At 52.3% G+C, this 20156-nt stretch overlaps 1 protein-coding gene across 1 annotated transcript in view; it reads left to right on the top strand.

The window, feature by feature from the left end:
- Positions 1-11262: 11262 nt before the first annotated feature.
- Positions 11263-20156, top strand: part of JPH3 (junctophilin 3) — an 86756-nt gene continuing 77862 nt past the window's right edge. The window contains exon 1 of the mRNA XM_081216121.1: positions 11263-12042. Coding sequence (XP_081072247.1) covers positions 11661-12042 — 382 coding nt within the window. The 5' untranslated portion in view covers positions 11263-11660. The remainder of the gene's footprint in view (positions 12043-20156) is intronic.

Below are 20156 nucleotides of genomic sequence, written 5' to 3'. Positions count from 1 at the left end.
TGAATATGTGGCTTGACCACAGATAATAGCTTGTCTTCCCCAGTGAGGGGACGTTTACACACTCGAGACAGAAAAGTGTGGTAGTTGCAAGCCCATTCTTTGCTGTTGGCTGATTGGGTTCATTTCCACCTTGGGCACATGACTTGACCTGTCCGAGCCTCAGGTTTCCTCATCTGTAAAATGGGGATAATAATAGTACCAGCCTCATAAAGTTGTTGTAGGATTAAATGTGATAGCAAATGTCAAGTGCTTGGCACAGAGCCAGGCATACAGATGTGATAATTAATCATGATCACCAGCATCATCACCAACATCACCATCATCTTCCTCGTCATCACCATCATCACCATCACCATCATCATCACCATCACCACCATCATCACTTACACCACCACAGCCTCTCTTTTTCCTTCTTGCTAATCCATCCAAATCACTTCTTCCTTATCCTTCTCTTCCTTCTCTATTCCTCTGGCACTCTCTTCTTCATAATTGTCTTCATCTAGAAATTGAATGACCCGGTGACAGCGCCCTCTGGAGTCATATATAGGTCTAGATCTTGGTAAATAAGGAAGTAAAATTATACCTGCCGTTTTTCAAAGCTCTTTCATTCTCAATTTCAAATCATCTGTCCCATTGACAGAACACACATCCCAATTTATTTTATTTTTTTATTTTATTTATGTGTGGTTCATTTACAATGTCATGTTAGTTTTAGGTGTACAGCAAAGTGATTGAGATTATAAATATATATTCTTTTTCAGATTCTTTTCCCTTATAGGTTATTACAGAATATTATGTAGAGTTCCCTGTGTTATGCAGTAGGTCCTTGTTGGTTATTTTATATGTAGTGGTATGTATGTGTTAATCCCAACCTCCTCACTTATCCCTCTCCACCCCATCCACTTTGGCAACCATAAGCTTGTTTTCTTTTTTAAAAAATATTTATTTATTTAACTGTGCCAGGTCTTAGTTGCAGCATGCGGGATCTTCGTTGCCGCATGCGGGATCTTTAGTTTTGGCACACAGGATCTTTTACTTGTGGTGTGCGGGATCTAGTTCCCTGACCAGGGGTCGAACCTGGGCCTCCTGCATTGGGAGCGCAGAGTCTTAACCACTGGACCACCAGGGAGGTCCCCATAAAGCTTGTTTTCTATGTCTGTGGGTCTGGTTCTGTTTTGTAAATAAGTTCATTTGTATCTTTTTTTTTTGGTTCCATATATAAGTGGTATCATATAATATTTGTCTTTCTCTGTCTGACTTCACTTAGTATGATAATCTCAAGGTCCATCCATGTTGCTGCAAATGGCATCATTTCACTATTTTTTATGGCTGAGCAGTATTCCACTGTATATATGTACCACGTCTTCTTTATACATTCATCTGTCGATGGACATTTAGGTTGCTTCAATGTCTTGGCTATTGTAGATAGTGCTGTAATGGACATTGGGGTAGATGTATCTTTTTGAATTATAGTTCTCTCTGGATATATGCCCAGGGGTGGGAGTATGGGATCAGATGCCAACTCTGCTTTTAGTTTTTTAAGGAACCTCCATACTGTTCTCCATAGTGGCTGTACCAATTTACATTCCTGCCAACAGTGTAGGAGGGTTGCCTTTTCTCCACACCCTCTCCAGCATTTATTATTTGTAGACTTTTTTTTTGGCTGCGCCACTTGTGGGATCTTAGTTGCCCAACTAGGGATTGAACCTGGGCCACCACTGTCCTAACCTAACCACTGGACTGCCAGGGAATTCTCGTATATTTAGGCTTTTTGATGATGGCCATTCTGACAGGAGTGAGATGATTTTGATTTGTATTTTGATTTGATTTGCATTTTGATTTGCATTTCTCTAATAATTAGCGATGTTGAGCATTTTTTTCATGAACACACATCCCAGTTTTTGCCTCAGAATCTGCTTCCTCTAACTTGCACTAGAAATGCCAATCATGTCTTCTTCTTGCTGTCACGAGGCAGGACCCCACTCCCTGACCGCAGCTGATTGGGTCAGGAATGGACACCTGACTCGAGCTGACCTAAGCTGAATCTCTCCAGGGAGTCAGGATCCAGAGAGTCCAGGTTATTGACTGCCAGGGTGTTGGACTGAGAGGGGATGGGAAGAGCACACTGCAGCAGAGAAAGCTGGTCTGTGGGGAGCGGAAGCGCAGGGCAAACAGCAGGAGAGACAGTGGGGCTCAGGACAAGAGAGGGGCAGGTTCTGGTTTCTGTCCAGAGCCTGATTTTGCCTCCGTCTTTAAGATCGGAGAGATCCTCTTCTGTTCCACTAAATTGCACATTCTTATCCCTGATGGCCTGTGGTTTGCATAATATTTTTCTTTAAATAGATCTTCCCCTGACCCCCTTTGAAAAAACATGGATAGATTTATTTTCAAAGAAAACTTTACATTCGCGATCTAAACAGAAAATCGGTAGCATATGATATTCTCAGAAGGAAACTGTAAAAATAGATATAAACAATAAATAATAATAGATATAAACATCAAAAATAAAAATTAAATAGTGAATACAAGGAAAAAATAAGCCCAATTAATTTACAAAGTGTTTATCTGAGAAATGCACATTAAAATCATAATGAGATACCACTACACATTCACTAGAATGGCTAAAATTAAAAAGACTGACATTACCAAGTGTTGGTGATGCTGTGGAGCTACTGGAACTCTCACCTTCTGCTGGGGGCATGCTAACTGATTCAACCACTTTGGGAAACTAAAGACTAAAATTAAATGCATTTGACACTTGAACAACACAGGTTTGAACTGTGTGGGTCCTCTTAAAAATAGACGGATCTTTTTCGATAGTAAATACTACAGTACTAAACGATCTGTGGTAGGTTGAATCCGTGGATGCAGAGAACCTGCGGATACAGAGGCCGATTATAAGTTATATGTGAATTTTTGACCGCACGGAGGGTGGGTGCCCCTGCTCCCCTCGTTGTTCAAGGGTCAACTGTGTACTTCTCCTCTAGTCCCAGTAAGTTCACGCCTAGGTGTATACCCAAGAGAAATGAGTGCCCCCCAGAAGACACACAGGAGTGCTCATACCAGCTGTATTCAGAATAACCCCAAACTGGAAACAACACACCTGTGTATCAACAGGAGCGCAGAGAAATAAACTGTAGTACATTCATGCAATGGAACAGTAACAGCACTGAAAAGAACAAAGTGCAGTTGCACGTAACAAAACAGATGAAGCTGAGACATAACTTTGAGTGAAAGAAGCCATACACACATGTGTGATCCCATTAACATGAAGTTCCAAGGTGAAGCAAAACGAATTTGTGGTGCTACAGTTCAGAATAGCTGTTGCCTGCAGTGGGTGGAGGGGCGATGGGTGGGAGGTGCTCAGGGAAACACCCTGTATCTTGAACCACGTGGTGCATGTATCTTGTTACCGTGAGGGGTGGGTACCGGGCAGAGCAGAGCGGCAACCTCGCATCAGGGTACTATTGCTGCTGCTATTGCTGCCAGCTCCTGATGGTGTGATCCCAGCAATGAGCGGGAGAAGGTAGTTTAGGGAGAAGGATGGCGGGGATGTTGCCGGACAGCAGGGAGGAGGGGGGCCCGCGTGCTTGCTCCGAATCTAGACTCTACCACTCACGGGCAGGTTAGCTCATGTGCCCGAGACTTTCCTTATCTGTAAAGTGGCACCATTTAGGGGCTGATGTGGCTTGGGGGTTTCAGGGCACTGAGCCCAGCTTGCAGCAAGCACCCACTGGCTGTCCTAACGAGGGATGGTCAAGGATGAGGGTTCCTGACACTCCTGGCAGAGAGGATAGTTTGAATGAGTCTGGAAGCACTTGAACTTGGAGTGTCAAGCTTGGAGAACCACCTCCTACAGGATTTACTTGCCTATCTCAGGCAAATTGCTTATCTGCTCTCTGCCTCAGGGCCTTATCTGTGACCTGGGGACCAGCATTTCCTGGGACTAAGATGTGGGCCTTGCAGCCACAGGGTGAAGAGAAGAAGCACTCAGCAGGGTGTCTTAGGGTAGCGTTTCAAAGCTCAGATTAAGTTCTCAACTTTTCTCCTGAGCAGACTTTTGACCCTGGAGCTGGTCAGCAATTAATCAAAAACAAAGGATTCCTTTGTTATCATCTCCACACAGATCAACCCCTGGGGATGGGATGCTTGCCCTGAAGGCTGGGTGCCAGCATCCCAGAGCAGCCCAGGAGTGAGATGCCCCAAAGAGTTCTCCTTGCCTTTCGTTTCTTTAAAAATTATTTATTTATTTATTTATTTATTATTTTTGGCTGTGTTGGATCTTAGTTGCAGCACGCAGGATCTTCGTTGCAGCATGCGGGCTTCTCTCTAGTTGTGGTGTGCGGGTTTTCTCTCTCTAGTTGTGGCTCGCGGGCTCCAGGGCACGTGGGCTCTGTAGTTCGCAGCACACGGGCTCTCTAGTCAAGGCACACGGGCTCAGTAGTTGTGGCGCGCAGGCTTAGTTGCCCCGCGGCATGTGGGATCTTAGTTCCCTGACCAGGGATCGAACGTGGGTCCCCTGAATTGGAAGGCAGATTCTTTACCACTGGGCCACCAGGGAAGTTCCCTCCTTGCCTTTCTGGAGCTGATACTTGCTAGCCATATGTGGCCTCGGGTCACTCACTTTACCTGCTTGAGCCTCAGTTTCCCCATCTTTAAGGAGGAAGTGATGGTCACAGTCTGGACCCCAAAGGATACTGCCAGGAATTAGATGAAATCAGGTGCTCAGGGTCCTGGCAACAGAGAAATCGGCCAAGGACATCCAAGAATCCTGTCTACTCCTCACTGTGCTCCCATCCAGGGCTGACATCTTTCCCTGCCTCTGGTTTGGGGAGAATCAAGAGTCTAGGACAGTCTCAAGGTGTAGACCCTCATGGGCACTTCCAAGCAATTCTCTTCTCTGGGTCCTGAGCAGGGACAGGCGGAGAGTTACAACTGGAAGATGAGTGATAGTGGTTTGGGAGAAGGAGAGAATGGGACGGGGAGGACACGGGGGCCTCCAGCACCTCTCCACCCCCTCGGGGCAGAGGCAGCTCCCGTAACAAGATCATCCTCATTTCTGGGAAAATTATCCCTGGAAAGGGGCAGGAATAATAATAATAACAGTTATGAGTTATTGAGGACCAATGAGGCGGTGGGGACCGTACAAACACCTTACTTACCTGGGTTGAGTCATTTACTCTTTGCCCCAACCCTACAAAATAGGAACAGGTGTTGGTGCCATTTTACAGATGAAGAGAGAGAGGCACAGAGCCATCCCATGATGGCCTCCCAGCGAGGAAACAGCTGAGCTGGTTTTCACACCCCGGCAGCAAAGGGGACTACGCAGATGAGATCACGGATGCCTGTCTTAACAGCTGCTCCTGGAGCTGTAGCCAGGCAGAATTCCCGTGTTTGCATGAGTTTGTGTAGTGGGGCCAGTTTTGGGGTGGAGAGATCAAGCCCTGGAAGCTGGCCTGGGTGACCCTAAAAAGATAAGCCCTTCTGAAGAGGTTTGCTCAATGCTTGCTACAGCCACAGTCCTGATAAGTAATCCATGGCACAGCAGGGCAGGGTCACGCTGAAGTGTAGGAAGAGTAGGCGGGGACTGCTAAGGGAAGTCCTACAGCCTGAGAGCCAAGGGACCAGGGAAATCATCTTGCTCCCCACTTTATAGGTAAAGCCACTCGGCCTCAGGAAGCTCTGGGAGACTTGCCCAGTGTCACACAAGTTAGTGTCAGAACTGAGACCAGAATCCAGGTTCCCCAATACCTGATAGGGTATTTGTCCCTCTCATCACCCTACTTAATACTAACTCTTGGGTCAGCATATTCATGCAACAAAAATGTACTGTACAGTGACTGTGTTCCATCTTGGGGGGCATGAGAGTGAGCGACACAGATGTGGCTCTATCTGCATGAAGCATGCAGTCCATTCTGGTTGCTACTGCTGTGTAACAAATATCCCCCAAATTTAGTGGCATAAAACAGCCTATTATGGACTGAACATTTGTTTCCCCCCAGTTCATATATTGAAGCCCTACCCCCCAGTGTGGCTGTATTTGTAGACAGGGCCTCTAATGAAGTCACTAAAGTTAAATGAGGTCATAAGGGTGGGGCTCTGATCCCTTAGGATTAGTGTTCTTATAAGAAAAGACACCAGAGAGCTCTCTCTCTTTCTCCTTCTTTTTTTTTTTTTTGCGGTACGCGGGCCTCTCACTGTTGCGGCCTCTCCCGTTGCGGAGCACAGGCTCCGGACGCGCAGGCTCAGCGGCCATGGCTCACGGGCCCAGCCGCTCCGCGGCATGTAGGATCTTCCCAGACCGAAGCACGAACCCGTGTCCCCTGCATCGGCAGGCGGACTCTCAACCACTGCGCCACCAGGGAAGCCCCTCTCCTTCTTGCTCTCTCTCTCTCTGCCATGTGAGGACCCATGAGAAGGCAGCCATCTGCAAGTCAGGAAGGGGCCCTCTCTAGAACCTGACCATGCTGGCACCATGGTCTAGGACTTCCAGCCCCCAGAAAATAAATTTTCGTTGTGTAAGCCACTCAGTCTCTGTTATTCTGTAATGGCAGCCTCAACAGACTAATACACAGGGCTTGGCAAACTTTTTCTGTAAAGTGCAAGATGGTAAATATTTTAGGCTTTACGGCCATGTGGTTTCTGTCCAAATTATTCAACTCTACCATTGAGTGTAAAAGCAGCTGTAGCCATGTGTAATAAATGGGCATGGTGTGTTCCAATCAAACTTTGTTTATAAAAACAGGCAGTGGCCCCTGAGCTGTAGTTGACATGACCTCTGCCTGGCTTCACAAAGCAATAATCATCTATTTTGTTCAGAAATTGAAATTATGATGGAAACAACCTAAGTGTCCGTTGCTGGACGAGTGAATAAAGAAAATGAGACAGATATAGAAATAATGGAGTAACATTCAGCCATAAAAATGAATGAAATCCTGCCATTTGCAACAACCTCGATGGATCTTGAGGGCATTATGCTAAGTGAAATAAGTCAGACAGAGAAAGACACATATAATTTCATCTCCCTTACTTGTGGAATCTAAAAAAAAAAAGCCCACAGATACAGAGAACAGATTGGACTGGAGGTTGCAGGGGATGGGGGTAGGCAAAATGGGTGAAGGGGGTCAAAAGGTACAAACTTCCACTTATAAAGTAAATAAGTCACAGGATGTAATGCACAGCGTGGTGACTTTAGTTAACAGAACTGTGTTGCAGATTTCAAAGCTGCTAAGAGAGCAGATCTTTTTTTAAAAAAATAAATTTATTTTATTTTTAGCTGTATTGGGTCTTCGTTGCTGCACACGGGCTTTCTCTAGTTGCGGCGAGTGGGGGCTACTCTTGGTTGCGGTGAGCGGGCTTCTCATTGTGGTGATTTCTCTTGTTGTGGAGCACGGGCTCTAGGCGCGCAGGCTTCAGTAGTTGTGGCACGCGGACTCAGTAGTTGTGGCTCGCGGGCTCGAGGCACTCAGGTTCAGTAGTTGTGGCACGTGGGCTCAGTAGCTGTGGCTCGCAGGCTCTAGAGCGCAGGCTCAGCAGTTGTGGTGCACGGGGTTAGCTGCTCCGTGGCACGTGGGATCTTCCCGGACCAGGGCTTGAACCCATGTCCCCTGCATTGGCAGGTGGCTTCTTAACCACTGTGCCACCAGGGAAGCCCTAAGAGAGTAAATCTTAAATGTTCTCATCACAAGAAAAAAATAATTCTGTAACTCTGTATGGTGATGGCTGTTAATTAGACTTACTGTGGTGATCATCTTGCAATATATACAAATATCAAATCATTGTTGTACATCTGAAACTAGTATAATGTTGTGTGTCAGTTACACCTTAAAAAGGAAAAAGAAAAATTGGAATTATGACAAGGCATGGTGGGGAAAGCCCCGTGGGTGGGGTCTCTGATCCATGTGGCATTTGCTGGGGTGGCCGGACAGGAGCTGGTGCACTGACTTTCAAAATGGTGTGCTTACAGAGCTGTCAACTGGGGCTGGCTGTTGGCTGGGAGTCCAGCTGGGGTTGAGGGCTGGAGGGCCCATTTCCCTCTTGGTGAAGCTCTTCACGGGCTGCTTGGGCTTCCTGACAGCATGGTGAGATGGGCCCATGCTCCCAGATCTCAAGAGCATGAGGCAGAAGCTGTGTCACCATTTACACCCTAACCTTCGAAATCACATTGTGCCACTTCTGCTATACTCACCAGCCGGCCCACCTCCCAGCAGATGGAGCGTCAGTATCACGTTATAAGAGAACATGAAGAAAGGGAGCTCCCGATGCAGATGTCTCACTGTGTAGGGTAAACACAGGCACATTCAAGGAGACAAACGGGAAACTATAGATTGCAGCTCAGGTCTCTGAAGGAAACACATGGGCTTCTGTGGAGGTGAGAGGGAGGCGTTCTTTATATAGGGAAAACAGGAAGCCTTTCTGGAGCTGAAACCGGAAAACTTCCAGGTCCCAGGAAGAGGGAGTGGGCATGGGAAATGGCAATGCACACCCAGGAGGCTGGCAAAGCACACAGCTTGGGCTGGAATCCTGCTCAATCAATATCTTCCCTTTGGCCAGGCACTTCCCAGAGCGGGCTTTAACCTGGTCTTTGTGGAAGCCCAGGTCACCTGAGGAGTTGCCCGTGGAGTCACTAACGTGAGCTGTTCACCCCAGAGCCTGGTGCACAGAACCATGAAATTCCTCATGGTGGTCTGGCTTTTTGTTCTTTCTCCCTGGTTTGTGTTTTGAGATTGCTGGGTGGTACTATGTTTATAGCCTTGGACAGTTTCCTCCAAAATGAAATCAATACCATCAGCCCTACTTTATGGGAGAATGATTTCCAAATTGCACAAAATGAATGCCTCTAATATCTGCATTTCAGGGAAGAGAGTCTGTCACTGTTGGAGCTAATCTGAGAGGAGGGAGGGTCATGGGGGGGGCGAGTTTGGAATTGCCTGGGGGAAGGGTATGCATTAGCCAGAGGTAGAAGGTGCTGACCAGTAATTGCTTATCACCATTTCCCACCGAAATCTCAGTTGCAATCCACTGCTTGTGTGAGGACAGGCTGCTGAATCAGCAAAAGAGAGCTTGGAAATAAAACGAAAGAAAGTGCAGACTGTCCAAGAGAAATGGCAATTTTATGTCAGCAGTGTTGAGGGAAGCAGGCTGAAGGCTGGGCATCCCATGTAGAAGGCCGTGACCTTTGCTGGGGGCTGGGCTTCTAATAACACCACTTCCCACTTCTTGAGCACCTACCAGGCACCTGGCGCTCAGCTGAGCTGAGTTCTCACAGTGACCTGATGGGAATTGCCCAAAGCCACACAGCTGCTGGGCCATGGAGGCAGGATTTGAATCTGAATCTTGAGGAAAGTCTGCAGCCCTTTCCCTTACACATTCATGATACCTAATTTTTCATTTACACCGAACAGCCGTGAGATACTATTTTATATCCATTTAGAGAGACAAAATAAAATAAATGCAGACCTAGCCAGAAAGTGGAGAACCAGAAGTGCAGTGCACTGCAGCGTGAGAAGGAAATTGCTCCAGGTGTTCCGGAGAGCCATTTGGCAACTTCCATTAAGTCCAAGATGTGCTCTACACAAGAATTCCACCCCTAGGAGTTTAGAAAAGCCTTCCAGAGAGCACAGGGAGGCGCCACCTAGAAGGTGCACTGAATCACTGTAACTGCAAAGTCACAAAGCAAAACTGAAAACTCCCTAATTGTCCCCCTGCAGGGGGGTGGTAAAGAGAGGACTGCCCTGCAGGCTGGTGGCCCTTTAGGGACGGGGCTTTGGTGCTCAGGTCAAGACAAGAAGTTGAGCGTGAACTCTGGGAGAAGGAGGAAGGGCTAGTTTTCCAGTGAGAGCCGGTTTGGCCAAAGGTGGGAACAGTGCTGGCAGGCGGTGTGAGCAGGGCCCCTGGCTAGTGGAGACTTCAAAGTGGAGCTCTTTTGGCGTCCTAAATCTCAGCTCCAAGGCCTGTCTTGCAATTCCTGACTCTGCTTGGCCCGAGTCCCCCCCTGCACTCCAATGAGCCCCGACCCTGTGCAGTCTCCATTTGCCCAACACTTTCCGGGAGAGCTGGGAACTCGGGCTCCTGCCTACGGATTTATGGGCCAGGAAATGCATTTCAAATTGGTCCCAGGATACTCGGATCCAGGAATCAGACACCATCTCTTGGGGGTGGGGGGTGGGAGTATGTGTGGAGAGAGACCTAATAACGCCCGAGTGGCGATCCCACTTTGCTCCCCCAAAGCACAACCAATCCTGGGATGGGGGCTACCTGTTGGCCAGGGCGCGGGGGAGGGACGGAATTTGGGTGTCTTTACTCCAAGGTATGTGCGTGTAGCCGGACTTTCTCTTAATTTATGGGGCGGGGCTAATCTCCAAATACCAGTTTTCTAAGGCGAGCATCACCCTTCCCCCAAATGTGGACCCGAACTGCCCCTAAAGAAAAAGGACGGATCATTTGTCGTAGAGAAAACCACCTGTGGTCCGCCAAAAGCCTCTTCAGTCAAGTCAGGGCCAGGCGTCGCAGGCGGGAACCGGGCGCGAGGGGCGAGGCTCGGGGTGGGGGAGCCGAAACATGCGGGGCGCCCGGGCCCGCCCTGGGCCTGCTGTGCAGGGCTTCACCTCGCAGCTCCCGGGAAGGGGCAGAGAGCGCCCTGGGTGCTGGGCGCCTTCCCGTTACGCAGTTCCTGTCCCTTTAAATACAAGTCCCGGGAAAGGGGGGGCTGGGGTGCCCCGGCTGGACCCCTATTTCCAGGCCGTCCGGAGCAAGAGGGGAAGGCGGGCGGGCGGGGCGCCTGGGGCCTCCGCCTGCGCCACGCGCCCTAGACCAGGCGGAGCAGCTCCCCTCTCCAGGCAGCCGGCGCGCCGGGGGCGGGGGGCTGGGCGGGGGCGCGCGGGCGGGCGGGGCGCGGGCTGCGGGCGCGCGCCGCGCCGGCCCGAGCGCGCGAGCCGGCCCCGGAGCGCACGCCGCCGCTGCCGCCCGCCGCCCGCCGCCCGCCGCCCGCCGCCGCCGCCGCCGCCGCCGCCGCCGCCGCCGCCGCCGCCGCCGCCGCCGCCGCCGCCGCCCGACCAGCCGCATTGCTGCTGCCGCCGCCGCCCGGCCCGGCCCGCGGCCCCCAATATGGTGCAGCCGCCCGCGCCGCCGCCCGTGCCGCCGCCGCCCGCGGGCCCCGCCGCCGCCCTCGGGCGCCCGCAGCGCGGCAGCCGCAGGTGGGGGACTGCGCCCCAGGCCTGAGCTCCGCTGTCCCCGCCCGGCCTGCGCGGCCAGCCCGGCGGGCTCGCCTCCGAGGGGCACTTGCAGCTGAGGTGGAGCCGTTTGCACCAGACGCTCCTGCTCCTGCCCCCTCCCTCCCCCTCCCCTCCCCTCCCCTCCCCCGCCCTCCTCCCCTCCGGTCCTGTCTCCAGCGGGAGCGCGAGACGCTGGTCAGGCTCCGCGGCGCAGCTCGAAAATGAATAATCGCCCGCAATTGACTTAAATTCCACCGAAGCCGGCGCCGCAGCCGCCCGCCGACCGGGACCTGCTCGCTGTGTTTTTTGCTTTCTCCATTCTTCCTTTAGAAAAAAAAAAAAAGCAAAACAAAACCAGCCAGCCAGCCAGCCAACCAAGACTCCGGTTTGTTGATCGCCTTTTTTTTTTTTTCACCGTTTGCGGGATTTGCAAACCGAGTTACATGCATGTCCAGTGGGGGTAGGTTTAATTTTGACGATGGAGGGTCCTACTGTGGAGGCTGGGAGGACGGCAAGGCGCACGGCCATGGCGTCTGCACCGGCCCCAAGGGCCAAGGCGAATACACCGGCTCGTGGAGCCACGGCTTCGAGGTACTGGGCGTCTACACCTGGCCCAGCGGCAACACGTACCAAGGCACTTGGGCGCAGGGCAAGCGCCACGGCATCGGCCTGGAGAGCAAGGGGAAGTGGGTGTACAAGGGCGAGTGGACGCACGGATTTAAGGGGCGCTACGGGGTGCGGGAGTGCACGGGCAACGGGGCCAAGTACGAAGGGACCTGGAGCAACGGGCTGCAGGACGGCTACGGCACCGAGACCTACTCCGATGGAGGTAGGTGCGCCGGGCGCGCGGGGGCTGGCGGAGGAGGGACCTTCTTCTCTTGCCTCTTCTGTTTATCTCTAGGGAAGTCCAGCTTTTCCCTCCAGAGGGCCGTGGGCACCTGGGGCATTTCCTGGGGCTCCCTGGAGACCACAGCGGCCTTGGCTACAGGTTGCCCCACTGCCTGGCGGGGGACAGTGCCCCTGTGCTAGCTGAAGGGTGTTGGGGGCTTTGCAGGAGCAGTGCCAGGCCCGGGAGCCGCGGAGATGAGCAGAGTGTCAGTGCATCGTCCAAGAGCAGGCCGGAAAGGCCAGACTGGGCCCGCGGCCTCCTCCGGTACCCAGCAAGGGCGCAGGGGGGCTGAGAGAGGGTCCCCTCCCCTTGTTGGCAAAGCTCCCTGGGTGTCGGCCTCCTGGAGTCAGGCCCCAGCTCTGCTGCTTGTTTTCCTGCGGCGCCGACGGGCCTCCCTTAGTCCTGATCAACCCAAGCCAATGGAAAGAGAGTGGCTGGGAGAGCTAGAGGCGGGGGCTGCGAACCCAAACCATCACAACAAGGCAATAAACTTCTAGGTGGTTGGACGCGGGCTAGTACTGCCGGAGCAGGCTGCTGAGGGGAGGAGGGAGGGAGGCCCATCTGTTTAGCGCGAGCCCAGGAAGCTCGCCTTCCAGCGGCTGAATCGTTTTCACCATTAGTTTAGGGATGCTCTGAGCCTTCATTCTAAGATGCCACCACATTCCCGGCTGGAAGCCAGAGTGCTGCCCGCCTGCCCACCCGCCGCCGCGGCTGTAAGATGGTTTCTGTGCAGGGAGCCCTGGCCAGCTTTGCGGCTGTGCCCCCCTCCCCCGTCCCAGACAGTCCGGTGTCCACTCCTCGGGGCATCTGAGAGGCCTAGAGCACTTACTGTTTCTGGAAGCCAGACCCCCAACAAGCCTGCTGCTCTCCAGAGGCTCCCTCCCCCACCTAGGAGCTCATCCCCAGAAGTGGCTCCATGCCTCCCCGGTAATTTTTCAGGCATGCATGCCTGGGAAAGGAGTGGGGCCCAGCGGGGACTTGGGTGCTTCGGCACAGAAATCACGAGCGTACGTGTGGTCTCCTGCTCGCTGCCTCCAAGTTAAACACCTGCTCCCCAGCCACATACATCCACAAGTGACGGAGGGCTGGAGAGTAATTATTATTTTGGCTTATACAGCCGAGAGGCAGGGTTCGTTATTCCCCCGAGGGGAGGAGGCGTGGGGGGCGGTTACTTATATAACGCTCTTGCCTGTCGAAGCCGTGGCGCCCCGTCCCAGGCGGCCTCTTCTGTGCTGTTGTTGTTTTCCCGGAGTGGGTTGGAGAGCTTCCCTGACCCTGGGGCGCTGGGGCAGGCTGAGCAGACGGCCCTCCCTGGGTTCTAGGCCGCGCGCGCGCGCGTGCGCGCGCAGGCACGGCGAGGCCCAGGCGCAGATGTGGGTGGCTGAGGTGGGCGGCTGAGCAGCTTGGCGCTCCCAGCTAGGCACTTTGGGAACCCGGGGACCGTCGTCACCCAGGGGCTCTGGTCTGGCCATTAGGCAGATCCGTCCCTCCAGAGGTGCTCCCAGCTGTGCCTGCACCTAGAGACTGGAGCCTGGGAGGAGAAGAGCCCCGGTCCCTCTGGAGCTCAGCAGAGTGTCTGAGAGTGAGGTCCAGCACCCCAGTCGGCCCACCTTCCCCAGCAATCTTCAGTGGCCCACAGAATTCCATGCTCCGTTCCACAGGCATCTATGGAGTGCCTACTCTGAGCAGGTGCTCGGGGCTCTGGGAAAACAGCAGACAGAAAGTTGTGCCCTCACGGAACTTCCATTTCAGAGGGAAGGGTGGTAATTGCGCTGCGAAGGCTGGGAGGGGAGGGTGTGATTCTGTGGCTGGGCGTGAGTGTAGGCGCAGATGCGTCGCTGTGAGGAGTGCTGCTGTCTGTCGTTGGGTGGGCATCCTTGGGTGTCTACCCTCCGCCGTTCACCCGGCTACGCCGTGTCCACTCCCTAAAGCACTTCCGTCTTGCACCGTCTTGCTTGAGTCTCACACGTTGGAGGGGCAAGGGTCATATCCATCACAGACAGAGCCAGGGAGGCCCCGGAGCCCCCCGAGACAGGATAGAGCCCCCAGCCTTTGGTGGCAGAGTCGAGGGTTTGAACCCCTGATCTGTCCAGGGTGGGGCCCTCTTTCCTCACGTCACACCACCTGTATGCCAGCTGAGGCAGGCACACAGATGCAGGGCGCCAGGCCGACTGCTGCCTTTTGGTTGGCAACAGGGCATGATGGAAAGTCGAATTGACCTTTCTGGCCTGGAATAATCAGGCCCAGACATCTGGGGCCACTTTTCTGGAACATGGTCCCCTCTCCTCATTAGGAAGGAGGTGACTGTTAAGAATGTTTGCCCTCAAGCAGTGCGTGGGGTGAGCAGAGCCATCATGGGGTGTCATAATCTGCCAGAACAGAACGGTGGGTCTCCATGCCTGCTCCCAAGTCAGCTGGTGGGCGGGGGTGGGCCGTGTTTCGGGAGGGCAGGTAGAGCCCTAGTGAGTTCACAGTCCTGACTGCAATCCTACTTTCCCTTTGCGCAAGGAGTGGGAAAATTGGGCAGGCATCAGCAAAGCTCCCGAACTTCAGCCCAGCTCCCAGTGCTGACTTGGGGAAGTGGTGATTTTCATGAATAATGCACCAACGGAGAATGTAGTCTGCATTTAGCTGGATTTGGTGTGGAATCCATTTCAGCTGGGGACACTTCTGCCAACTCCCCCTCCTCCAGGTTCCTCCTCCCCCGGGCGCAAGGCACGCATTGCTCACTAAAGTGAGCTGAGCGGCCTTCACTGCCTGTCAGGTGACCCCACATTGACGGTGAGGGCTGGGGGCCTAGGGTGGCAAGAGCACATGCCGTGGGGTTGACATCCACTGGGCTTGAATCCCAGGTGTTGCCTTTGCTCTGCTCTGTGACCTTGGGCAAGTTACTTAACTTCTCTGAGCTTCTGTTTCTGAAGCTGTACAGAGGGCTGATAATAACTGTAAAGTAGGTGGAGATTAATTGAGGCGGTGTACACGTCAATGCCAGGAATAGAGTAAGCATTCGTTATTATTTAACACTGTTTTATGATTACAGTTCATATGTGATGAATGTCACTTACAATGAGCATTATTAGAACCAATAGCCAGACATGATGATGATGATAGTGGAAATGATAATAAATGGCCGTGTTCACCACTTACCGTGTGCCGAGCATGTGGCTAGTGTATGTATAATTACAGCACTCAATTCCTGTTCCTCTCCGGGCTTGGTTTTCTCCATCCTCCCATTTCCCACATTGGGAAGCTGAGGCTCAGAGGAGCCAGCTGAGTTGGCTGATGAACGCAGGGCGGCACCAGGATTCACGCTCGGGGCAGCGATTCCAGGTCCCGTGCTTCTGTGTGGAACACCTCTCTCCAAACTCCCTCGTGCAGAACTACCTCCTTGTTCCTTCCTCTTCCTCCACACCCGTTCTTCTCCTCTGGGTGCAGCAGGGGAGTTGTAGGCAGATGCACATGGGCAGACACCACACCCAGGCCCTCTTCTCCGCTCGCTGGACCCCTGCTTTGCTGTACAGGTAAATATTTCCTGCTGGGTGCCATGCACACAGGATCCCTCGGACCCAAAGTTACCCCCCCACACACAAATAAAACCCTCCCACAGCCCGAAAGATATGAGTCATTGCACACACCCGGCCGCTCCCCCTCAGTTACAGATTCCGTTCACCAGCCCAGATCCCTCAGCCCACACGAATCACACACGCCTACAGTCAAAATTCAGATTCCCCGGTGCCTGCGCGCACACACAGTACACCTGTCACCCAGAGTTGGTTTCCACCCTGTCTTCCAAAACACAGCCATGTGCACCCTCCAGCTTTGTTCGATTGCCAGGTACTCCAGATCCCTCCCAGCTCCAGCTCCTGAGAAGCAGCTCTCCCTGTAAAGGGAGGGTGCCAGCCACAGAGCAGGGCTCCAATACAGAAGGCTTGCGGCTTTGTTTCCACTTTAAATACACGTTTAGGCAGTTAAGGCCCCCTTCAAGGGGGAAAAACCCTCATCCAAACAAAGTCAGTGACCACTGGTCGTGTTTTTGGTGCTTGGCCAGGAGTATGTGAAAAGTAAACTGTTTTGTTTTTTTTTAATCCAAATGCTCAATTTAGGAGGAAGCAAGTCCATGGACATGGGTGTTACGCCAGTAGGAACTCATTTCAGAAGCAAAAGGCAATTGGAGATAAAATCATCTCCTCAGAGAGCCTTTCAGCCCCTTTGGGGAGGGAAAAGTCTCCATCAGGTGAAAGGAGAGGGGAAAGCAAATAACTAGTTCTTTGTTGCCAATAATAGCTGAGAAAGGAGTGTAGCTGAAAACTGCCCCCATCCAGCACAGCCCTGGAGCGATCTAACGAGCTTTATATTAGGAACCCTAACTGGGCTGGTGAGGAAGTAAGGATCAGCACCCTCCGAAAATAGCCATCCACCGGCTGGCTAGTGAGTAGCCCTAGCTGACGCTAACAGTTCACGCAGCAAACCCGAGGGAAGGGGGCCGTGGGCCCATCTTTTCTGAGGATCCCATGGAGAGAGGACGCCCCTGGGGGAAAATGGTGATGGTGGCAGCAGGGGAGGGCCAGGAACGTGTGCCCTTTTTCTTCAAGACTTTTTCTTCCTCATCTTCTGCCAGGCCTCCACAGCTCTAAAGACAGCTAGCTATCAACCATGAGCTGATAATTCTATATAAAACATTCCTTAGGTCCTTAAATGTCAGCAAGATATTAGATTTGTGAGCCCTGGAAGAGAGGGTGATGTTTGTTTGAATTTCCTGCAGTGGTCCATCCCTTCTTCGATTAGCCACTCCCCAATCTGTAGTTTCCTGGCTTGTGAAAGGTCACGTGGTCGATGAAGGTGGCACTGCAAGGGGTCCTGGCCTCGCCCAACAGGCTCTGTGGACTGGAGGAAGGGCCGGGCTCTCCCATCAGTCAGGAGAGGAGCTGTCCATTCAGCACCTTGGAGAGCGCCCCCGCCAACTGCCTGGGCTGCCAGGGAGCCCGCCTTGCTCTAATTCCTCCGGGCATCGCTTCCAGCCACACCGCGTCTACCGGCCAGTGACCACCTGGCCCTGACCCCTCCACACTCGGCCACCAGGAGTTTTCCTGCTCCCGCTCTGTCAGTGTGTGGGTTCTGTGCTCCATGAAACACCACTACTGGGGGTGTTTGTTTTTCACCCCAATCCTATCAGTCTTTTCTGAAAAAGTTGAGTGCCTTCTAGATGTCTCCTGGTGAACCAAGAGAGCAGTTCCCAGCTAGGGGAGGCAGCTTTGGGGTGGGGTCCTTTAGTAGGACTCATGGAAATAAAACCTGAGGTTTATTTCTGCCTTGGGTTGTGTGTGCTCAGTTCCTGTGGCTGTACAGGGGTTATAAGTGCACACCAGGGACTTCCCTGGCGGTCCAGTGGTTAAGACATCGTGCTTCCACTGCAGGGGGCATGGGTTCGACCCCTGATCAGAGAACTAAGATCCCACATGCCACGCAGTGTGGCCAAAAAAAAAAAAGGGGGGGGGCACACCAAAGGCAGCAAAAAGAACGATTTTGTCTGTAGCAGCCAATGAAAGACTGTTTTGCTTCTGTTCTCTTTAAATGGGCATCAACGGATTAGTCATCTACACTAACCCTGCCCAATCTGTATGTGGCTATTTGAATTTGAATTTAAACTAATTACAATGAAATGAAACTTAGAGACTCGGTGCTTCCGTCACACTAAGCCACATTGCAAGTGCTCAAGTGCCACCCGTGACTTGTGACCACCACACTGGACAGTGCGGAGACAGAACATTTCTGTCATCACACAAAGTCCTGTTGGACTGCACTGGTGTGGAGTGTAAGAGTCATGCAGGAAGGGCTGTGTGTCTGTGCCGGTCACTGTTGAATGTCCGGTCGCTGAAGTAGTGCCAGCATACAGTGGTCACTCAACACATACTTGTGGAATGAATCAACTGTGCAAATGCAGTAGTGTTTGGTGATTTCATCCACTGTCATCATTTCACACATCCATGTTGTTGCAAGAACTTAGAACTGGATGTAGACAGTTAAAGGGGAATTTTAAAGCTCTTTAAAGCATTTTGCTATTATAATTCTCTGGTCGGTTTTGTTTTGTTTTCAGCTCTGTCATTGCTTATAGAGACTGCCAGTGTGTTACGTGCGTAAGGTGGATGGTGTTGAATATAGTGCATAAGAGAGATAATGTCCTAATGCTGCGAGGCATTCATGGCCAGAAGACATGTTTGGAGCACTGTCTAATGAGCAGCTTTCATTGTAAAGTGCTAGGAAAGACAAGCAGAAAAATAAGTACCCTTTCATCTGCACACTTTCTAATGATCCCGTTTCCTCAGCTTGATTCATTCATTCATTGAGAGGCATTTACTAGTTCCTACAGTGTTCAAGCCATAAAGACCGAAAAGCTCGGGTCCACTTTTGATGAAGTCACCTGGCAATCTTTGCTGAGCCTGACTCTGCGTCTTAGTTCATTTGGGCTGCTGTAACGGAATACCACGGACGGGGCAGGGCTTGGGGGGTTTTAAACAACAACATTCATTTCTCACAGTTCTGGAGGCTGAGAAGTCCCAGATCAAGGCACTGGCAGATTTGGTGTTTGGTGAGGACCTTCTGGGTTGCAGACTGCCACCTTCTCTGTGTCCTTACCTGAGGGGAGGGACAAAGGAGCTCTGTGGGGTCTCTTTCATAAGGGCACTAATCCCATCATAAGGGCTCCACCCTCGTGACCTAATCACCTCCCAAAGCCTGTACCTCCTAACTCCATCACTTTGGGGGTTAGGGTTTCAACGTATGGTTTGGTGGGGGGAGGACACAAAAATGCAGTCTAGGGGCTTCCCTGGTGGCGCGGTGGTTGAGAGTCCGCCTGCCGATGCAGGGGACACGGGTTTGTGCCCCGGTCCGGGAAGATCCCACATGCCGCAGAGCGGCTGGGCCCGTGAGCCATGGCCACTGAGCCTGCGCGTCCAGAGCCTGTGCTCCGCAGCAGGAGAGGCCACAACAGTGAGAGGCCCGCGTGCTGCAAAAAAATAAAAAATAAAATAAAACACAAGAAACAGGAGGACATGACTTTTACCAAGAAGAATACGTAGCCTGTACGCAAAACTAAACGATGTAAAATAATTACGGGTTTCTTATGCCAGACTTTGGGCATCCCGAATGGAAGTACGACAGGTGAGAGTTCTGAGAAAGGGAGGGAGAGACGTGTGTGTCCTTGAGTGAGCAGCAAAGACGTCCCTGGAGGGGCCCCTGAGCTGTGTCTGAATGACGGTGGGCAGTGTGGCCGTTACCCCAGGACTGAAGTTGCTGACTTTGAAGGAGGCTTGTTCTCGGCCTCGGTTTTCTCATCTCTGCAATGGAGTCATAACAGTTTTTTCCATTTCCATCTCCCACCTTCGCGGGAATGTCAGAGGTGTTGACTGGGATGCAGGGAGGGCTCCCTGGTGCTTTTGGAGACCTGAACAAATCGAGAGTCAGTCTCCACTGCTGGTGCTGTCCTGCCACTGTTACTCAGGCCAGTGCGTCCCACAGGTGTGCGTGTGTGAGAGTCGCCTGGGAGGTGTGCTAAAACAGATTGCCGGCCCCCCGCTGAATTTCTGGGTCTGAGGTGTCGCCCAAGAATTTACATTTCTTACAAGTTTCAGTTGATGCTGATGCTGCTGGTCCGAGGACCCCACCTTTAGAACCACAGTGCTGGGCTGTGCCTCTTAACCCTGGCTGCACAGTAGGACCACCAAGGATGGTTATCCCTGGAGACTGTTAGAAATGCAGAATCTCAGGCACCCTGCAGACCTGCAGGGTTAGAATCCACATGCTTGCAAGATGCCCGGGTGGTTCTCATGCGGGTGGCTCCGTTTTAGCACACTTGTCCCGATCTTGGCTGCTCACGGAGTCATCTTGGGTGCTTTCGAAAATGCTAGTGCCTGGGCCCCACCCAGAGATGCTGACAAGGTGGTCTGGGTGTGGCCTGAGTGTTGAGATTCTTTTTCAGAGTGTCCAGGTGATTCTGACATGTGTCTCAGGTTGACGGCCTCTTGTCCAGAGCAGCCTCAGCCACATGTCGGAATCAC

This window comes from Mesoplodon bidens, assembly GCF_964165515.1.
Source record: "Mesoplodon bidens genome assembly, chromosome: 18".
Taxonomy (NCBI): Eukaryota; Metazoa; Chordata; class Mammalia; order Artiodactyla; family Ziphiidae; genus Mesoplodon; species Mesoplodon bidens.
The sequence above is the reverse complement of the archived record's forward strand: the minus strand, read 5'-3'. Positions and strand labels throughout refer to the sequence as shown.